This window comes from Ylistrum balloti, unplaced genomic scaffold (genome assembly GCF_031769215.1).
Source record: "Ylistrum balloti isolate Yb309-2 unplaced genomic scaffold, AGI_CSIRO_Ybal_v1 Utg369562, whole genome shotgun sequence".
In the NCBI taxonomy this organism is placed as follows: domain Eukaryota; kingdom Metazoa; phylum Mollusca; class Bivalvia; order Pectinida; family Pectinidae; genus Ylistrum; species Ylistrum balloti.
The window spans coordinates 838,558-847,146 of record NW_026781862.1 but is presented as its reverse complement, the minus strand read 5'-3'; the positions used below and the strand labels follow the sequence as shown (position 1 = coordinate 847,146).

General features: G+C 36.5%; 1 protein-coding gene across 1 annotated transcript in view; it reads left to right on the top strand.

Annotated features, from left to right (window-relative positions):
- Nucleotides 1–502: 502 nt before the first annotated feature.
- LOC132547395 (uncharacterized) overlaps nucleotides 503–8,589 on the top strand; it is a 37,805-nt gene continuing 29,718 nt past the window's right edge. The window contains exon 1 of the mRNA XM_060211186.1: nucleotides 503–585. Coding sequence (XP_060067169.1) covers nucleotides 522–585 — 64 coding nt within the window. The 5' untranslated portion in view covers nucleotides 503–521. The remainder of the gene's footprint in view (nucleotides 586–8,589) is intronic.

Here is an 8,589-nt window from a genome sequence, read left to right as displayed (position 1 = left end):
ACAATGGCATTTGTCTGGTAGGTTTCTGGGATAAAATTGGACAAAGTTTGAGTAAGGAAATAACCATGATTCACAGTAAAGGTTACAGTGGTATTTGTGAAGTCTGTTCCCAGTCACGGTTGGAAATGATCTCTGTATGTGCTGTTTTAATGCAAGGTCTTATGTGTTGCCTCAATATACAGCAGAACTAAGAAGGAAGTCAAGCTGTATCCATTTATCATCAATTTGACCTCCTCGACCTGGATTTTTCGATTACATGATAAGTATGAAATCGGAGCCAGTGTTATTTTACTTACATACATTATGCGCAAGTCCATTACGATTTAACCTCTGAGATCCGGAATTTCATATGCTTCGTTTCCTTTTTACAAACGCCTAGACGAAAAGGCGCAAGCACCCGATAATCCAAGGTGAAGCATTGACATTTCCAGTATAGTTATCGGTTATAGGAGGTGATAAACAATATTCGATATTGACAAGATGTAATGGAGTACAAACCGTATGTCTGACAAACAGGAAAGATGAAGACACCAATTCCAGTTCGGAGGTTGTGGATTTTAGCATCCTGTTTCATATGTGGTTTCGGTATGTTGTGCTTTTTCACTTCTTTTCAACGTTAGAAATGTCATTTTCAGCTCTGCAGTTCTGGTAATCTGTACCATTGCTGCCGGCTGAAGTTGGCTTACTACTATCTCGTATTACTTAAATTGTGTTTACGTTAAACCCACGCATAACGTCAGTCTTTTACTCCCTTCAGTACTTATTATTATCGTGTGTTTACGTAAATAAAAAAATGTTTGTCATAATTAGGAGTTGGGATCTCAGAATATTTCAATAATTTTACAGGATGAGGTAGCAGATTTATCGTCATTTCTTAAAGACGATCCTTACTTTGTCGATATTGGATAGTTCATATTTTACAGTGGTTACATCTGTATAATCAATATAATTACACATCAATAACAGTCTGTTAAGTAAAACATGGACCCAGAAAATACATAAAATCAACATCACTGACTCCACCAGCTTTGCATCACTAACATGACTCATACTAGGTTAGTATTATGGTCTTGTATGTATGATGTTCCAACCAAGTTGTCAGTAAGATGACAACTTAAACTGTCTTCCAGTGTTTTTACCCAAACATCAATTAGATCTGACAGCCATTCAAATTTTACATCGATGGTCAATGCACCACTGGCCCATGGGCATTTAATAGAAGACAAGATATGAAAACTGACAACATGAGCTATTTCCTAACAAAAAATACCTGTCTATAACAAACTTTTCCAGTAGCTACATCCAGTACTATATAGCCCATTTAGCGCTTGAAACCATGACAACATAGGAAAGCTAATTAGACTATATTAAGCTTTAGACTTCTTTTTACTATGTGATGTATTTTTTAAAAAATGGGTACAACGCATGATCTTACGATAAATTTTCTGTGACCATCGTTTTAGAGCATGTTTGTAAAAGGAAACCTTTTAGCCCAATACATAGTTTACATAATGTACATGTGGCTGTTGTATAAATTTAAAATCTTTTATGCATACTTTTCTGTGGTGGTTGACAAGTTCCTTTATTTATGTATTAGACAAAACAATGTAAGAGAGAGAAAATAATATGGCAGTGTATATATTTTTTTAAAATTTAAATGACAATGGAAATGATTTAAATTAGTTATCAAGGTCCAAAGTGAAATCAAGAACAAAAATTTGCATGTTTATGGTGAGAATGGATACTGTACTGTGTACAGAATTACTCAGCTACAGATCTCTACCATGTTATTTCAAAATGTGGTATCAAAATCCTTTTTCAAAATTCATGTATCTCAGTGTTATATTTTTAATGCATCTTAAAAAATGCCATGGTGTTGACAGGGCATAGATGTTGTTGAACTATGTTACTTTTGACTATATGAATGTACACAGAAATGTCTTCAACAACTTGTCATTTAGTTCTCCAGAACAGAGAATATGAATGTATGTCAGTTTATTTTTTCTTTGGGAAAGTTAAGAGTTCTGGTATTTTTTGTAATTCTCAGCCATGTTCTCATAAAATGATCGATGAAGTAAAAATACTTTAACATGATTATATTACAGTTTATAAACTGTTGATCAGTTGAGCATACCTAGCATTTATCTAGTGGCATCAGTTGTGTACGCTTGATAACACCCACATAATGTGACATTCAGTACTCAAATAAAGACCTGTGTACTCAATTGATTCCACCTCTGTTTAGAGTTTACAACACTGTATGGTTTTTAGTTCTCATATTTTGTTGATAATAACTAATTTTGCAAATTTGTTATTTCCCAACAATACAGAGTTTAAAACTTCAAAAGCAAATGACGGAGACATAATCAAGCATGAAAGGTATATAGAAAAAGTCTTATGTTTATTTACTTTTGTGGGGTTTTAAAAATATATCTGATTACTTTGATACAAGGGAGGGAACAATCTTTGAACTTATTTCCAGTTTTTTTTATGGTTATTTTAGATAGACTTGGTGATGTTTTTTTTAACCAGAAGTTTATTCCGATCATGGTGTCCTTATGTAGTTTATAATTGCTGACTTAAGCTTAAAATTAATTATAGCAGTTTTCATGTTGTCCCAATAATTAATCAGTTACCAATTAAATGGATTGATTGTAATTACTCAAAAAGCCAACATAATTTGAGTTAAGGTATGTGGCAAAGTAACGATTAATTGATAATTAATCAAAACATACTACTAGAAAGTCTGACTCTCAACACTTTTTACCAGTACTAGCTATTGATAAATCTACATGTACTTCAATTTGTTGTCTAGATTTACCATTGCCATTGATGTAGTCCATATGACTAGACGGTTCTACATATATCAGACAATTTTTACCTTCAAGTTTAGATACCATCAATGATATTTTTTCATTCAGATAAATTTTTGTTGTTGTGGTATGTAGGTATTTAATATAGTTTTCCTCAGTTTCAAAATTTGAGATCTTTGCATCAATGACTACTCCTAGAGGAACAGCAATTTGATGCATTTAAATTTACAATATGGCTTTACTGTATCTAATTCTGAATTTGTATCAAAAAAGTACTACACGTGTGTGTTTTGTACAATGTTCAATGTTCCAGTCATCAGGTTGACCAGATCTTCCATTACAACTTTTGAAGAAATGAAGTGTAATTAATACTAAAATGTTTATCTGGTTTAATTCATGACCAGCAATTCATTGACATTATTTTTTAAACTTCTTTATGATAGAAATAGAAGTTAGTGTACCAGTGGGATGATTTCCAGTCTCCCACTATTCTATGTGCTTATCCATTGATACTGTAGTGTGGATTGGAACACGAAGATAGCCAATACACCGCTGGCTTTGTGTTATTGTCCATGGTCCTCCACTGAAACAACAATGTTCACGATCATATGTTGTGTCAAATATAAAAGTTACAATCAATATAGCTAATTATAGGCTACAAACAGGGATCTGTGGTGGCTGTTAAGAGCCTCCGCTGGACAGAGAATTGATGCCAGATACAGGAATTGGTCTTCTCAGGTTTATATATTTAGTGATGGAGGACATCAGTGTCACATTATCAATCAGTTTGTATGGTTGGCGATGTGTGTTTAGACTACCTCAATGATACTTGTTTGGTAGATCTGTCTATAAGTACAGTGTGGTTAAAAGACATTGGAGATTTAAATAGTCAAGGGTTACATTCCATACTGGTACTTGTTCTCTGTGTGTTGGTGAAGGTACATTGAACCTTGGTGGCGATTAGCGATAAATCCTGGGTAAAGATCATTTGTCTTTGTGTAGGAAGGGTTATCGTGATCTGTGTTACTAGACAGTAATTCAGGGGTAGATATTTGGAAGAAATATTAGAAGGCCCTGTAGATAGATTACAGACCAGTTGAAATTCTGACATCCTGGTCCAACAAGGCAAATAATATTTTATATAAATACTATGTCCGTGATTAGAAAAGCTGTTCTGGATAGAGAAGGAACGAAGAATTAAGAACATGTTACTTCATAAAAATCATGATTTTACCATACAAGTTTAAAACACTGACTCCAATCATCATAACACATCCTTTGCTGGGTATACGTAGGAGGTATTGTCAGCACAAACAATTCGATTTAAATAGATAAATGAAACATTTTATGTTTGGTACTTCATAAGTCTGCCACACCTAACCCATAGCCATGAAAACAATCCTTTATGGAGAGGACTTTAATGTGACAAAAAGTAACATTATATGTGTTGGCTCTCGGGTTGGGTTTTATAGCTATAAATCTTGGTGATCATGTCAATTGGCAATCAGCCTCTAGCTTTAGCTGGTGGCTAACTTTTCCTCCATGGGAACTTGGCTGGATATATATTTTTATTTTGAGTGAAGGAAGGGTTGGAGGTGTATGGTTAAGGACAATCATCACCAATGATGTAGGAGACAAGGTGGGAACTGTTACATAGACAACTTAATCTTTGTGTGAATCATCAAAGCTGTAGGAGTTCATCTGATTATCATCTCTAAAAATAGATTTATAAGGTGTATGCCTTAAGATTGATTGAAACTCAAAGCAGCTAGCTAATCAGTTTAATTTATCAATAATTGTTTAGACATAAGCTCATGATGAAATGTGATGAACAGTGCATATTTAGTATGTTTTGAAGGATATATATACATTTTTATCAAATCACTTTGTATCTTCTCATGAACAGAGTCGGTCTGTCAGGTGGCTTGCATTTGAACCATTGCTCTGACTTTCTAGACAATCACTGGTATTTGATTGTCCACATGCTACTTAATTTACCAAGCATTGGAACTGATTGCATGTTAACAAATCTTCATTAGATTAAATATTTTCTCAGTAAGTATCTTAAAGTAGAACTCAAGTTTGACAAGAGATCTGATGAGATCAGCAGATAAATATCTGGAATGTCTATGTAATATGAGACCAGATAAACACCATAATCTGTGGTAGTTATCTGCCCCTGGGTCACTAATGTATATCTAAAGGTGACATTTATCCAGGTGGGATAATTAGATATTATAATACAGGTAACTATGGAATAGTGAGATTACCAACTGTCTCCAGGCTTACAATGACAGTCCACAAAGGATGTGTGACACTGTTGTCTCATGCTGAGGAAATCAACTTATTTAAATATACTCTGCTTTGTGTCTAAGTTCAATTCTGTGGATTATACTGTATATGTGGTATTTATGAAGGTGAATTAGAAATGTTCATGTTAACAATATGGAGAAACTCTCTTAATCCATTGTTTGCAAGACAGACATCTTTTCTAAACATTTATATAGAGAGTAATAGTAATGACAATTAAAAACAGAAATAAGATACATATAAAAACCTTAAGTACTTTTAACATAATCTGAAACAGAATTAACCTAAGGGCATGAGATATCTGTTATAACAGGTAACTGCATCACAGTAAATTTCCAATGGCGTACTTGTTATAAGTTTCTAGATGGAGTCTGTTGTTACTTGTGTTGAAAAGAGAATGTTGGAGTGTATCTAATGTTGAAGTGTATCTAATATTGGTGAGCTATAGATGGAACAGTACTGTTATAATGGTTGTTGATTTGGTGTATAGTGGTTTCTGCAGTTGTACGCTTTTAACAGTATAATCATACTTTATGTTTTATGTTAGAGGAGACTTTTGTTCCTGATTCGTCTTAGTGATTATGATGTGAGGGAACACAACTGTTCCCAGTGTGTAGTAGTGATTATGATGTGAGGGAACACAACTGTTCCCAGTGTGTAGTAGTGATTATGATGTGAGGGAACACAACTGTTCCCAGTGTGTAGTAGTGATTATGATGTAAGGGAACACAACTGTTCCCAGTGTGTAGTAGTGATTATGATGTGAGGGAACACAACTGTTCCCAGTGTGTAGTAGTGATTATGATGTGAGGGAACACAACTGTTCCCAGTGTGTAGTAGTGATTATGATGTGAGGGAACACAACTGTTCCCAGTGTGTAATAGCAATTATGATGTGAGGGAACACAACTGTTCCCAGTGTGTAAATGATTATGATGTAAGGGAACACAACTGTTCCCAGTGTGTAGTAGTGATTATGATGTAAGGGAACACAACAGTGTGTAGTAGTGATTATGATGTGACACAACTGTTCCCAGTGTGTAGTAGTGATTATGATATGACTGTTCCCAGTGTGTAGTAGTGATTATGATGTGAGGGAACACAACTGTTCCCAGTGTGTAGTAGTGATTATGATGTAAGGGAACACAACTGTTCCCAGTGTGTAGTAGTGATTATGATGTGAGGGAACACAACTGTTCCCAGTGTGTAGTAGTGATTATGATGTGAGGGAACACAACTGTTCCCAGTGTGTAGTAGTGATTATGATGTGAGGGAACACAACTGTTCCCAGTGTGTAGTAGTGATTACACAACTGTTCCCAGTGTGTAGTAGTGATTATGATGTGAGGGAACACAACTGTTCCCAGTGTGTTGTAATGATTATGATGTGAGGGAACACAACTGTTCCCAGTGTTGTAGTGATTATGATGTGAGGGAACACAACTGTTCCCAGTGTGTAGTAGTGATTATGATGTGAGGGAACACAACTGTTCCCAGTGTGTAGTAGTGATTACGATGTAAGGGAACGCAACTGTTCCCAGTGTGTAGTAGTGATTACGATGTAAGGGAACGCAACTGTTCCCAGTGTGTAGTAGTGATTACGATGTAAGGGAACACAACTGTTCCCACTGTGTAGTAGTGATTACGATGTAAGGGAACGCAACTGTTCCCAGTGTGTAGTAGTGATTACGATGTAAGGGAACGCAACTGTTCCCAGTGTGTAGTAGTGATTATGATGTATGGGAACACAACTGTTCCCAGTGTGTAGTAGTGATTATGATGTGAGGGAACACAACTGTTCCCAGTGTGTAGTAGTGATTACGATGTAAGGGAACACAACTGTTCCCAGTGTATAGTAGTGATTATGATGTGAGGGAACACAACTGTTCCCAGTGTGTAGTAGTGATTATGATGTAAGGGAACGCAGCTGTTCCCAGTGTGTAATAGCAATTATGATGTGAGGGAACACAACTGTTCCCAGTGTGTTGTAATGATTATGATGTAAGGGAACACAACTGTTCCCAGTGTGTAGTAGTGATTATGATGTGAGGGAACGCAACTGTTCCCAGTGTGTAATAGCAATTATGATGTGAGGGAATGCAACTGTTCCCTGTGTGTTGTAGTGGTTATGATGTAAGGGAACACAACTGTTCCCAGTGTGTAGTAGTGATTATGATGTAAGGGAACGCAACTGTTCCAAGTGTGTAGTAGTGATTATGATGTAAGGGAACACAACTGTTCCCAGTGTGTAGTAGTGATTATGATGTGAGGGAACACAACTGTTCCCAGTGTGTAGTAGTGATTATGATGTGAGGGAACACAACTGTTCCCAGTGTGTAGTAGTGATTATGATGTGAGGGAACACAACTGTTCCCAGTGTGTAGTAGTGATTATGATGTGAGGGAACACAACTGTTCCCAGTGTGTAGTAGTGATTATGATGTGAGGGAACACAACTGTTCCCAGTGTGTAGTAGTGATTATGATGTGAGGGAACACAACTGTTCCCAGTGTGTAGTAGTGATTATGATGTGAGGGAACACAACTGTTCCCAGTGTGTAGTAGTGATTATGGTGTGAGGGAACACAACTGTTCCCAGTGTGTAGTAGTGATTATGATGTGAGGGAACACAACTGTTCCCAGTGTGTTGTAATGATTATGATGTGAGGGAACACAACTGTTCCCAGTGTTGTAGTGATTATGATGTAAGGGAACACAACTGTTCCCAGTGTGTAGTAGTGATTATGATGTGAGGGAACACAACTGTTCCCAGTGTGTAGTAGTGATTACGATGTAAGGGAACGCAACTGTTCCCAGTGTGTAGTAGTGATTACGATGTAAGGGAACGCAACTGTTCCCAGTGTGTAGTAGTGATTATGATGTAAGGGAACACAACTGTTCCCAGTGTGTAGTAGTGATTATGATGTAAGGGAACACAACTGTTCCCAGTGTGTAGTAGTGATTATGATGTGAGGGAACACAACTGTTCCCAGTGTGTAGTAGTGATTATGATGTAAGAGAACGCAAATGTTCCCAGTGTGTAGTAGTGATTATGATGTAAGTAGTGATTATGATGTAAGGGAACACAACTGTTCCCAGTGTGTAATAGCAATTATGATGTGAGGGAACACAACTGTTCCCAGTGTGTTGTAGTGATTATGATGTAAGGGAACACAATTGTTCCCAGTGTGTAGTAGTGATTATGATGTGAGGGAACGCAACTGTTCCCAGTGTGTAATAGCAATTATGATGTGAGGGAATGCAACTGTTCCCTGTGTGTTGTAGTGGTTATGATGTAAGGGAACACAACTGTTCCCAGTGTGTAGTAGTGATTATGATGTAAGGGAACGCAACTGTTCCAAGTGTGTAGTAGTGATTATGATGTAAGGGAACACAACTGTTCCCAGTGTGTAGTAGTGATTATGATGTAAGGGAACACAACTGTTCCCAGTGTGTAGTAGTGATTATGA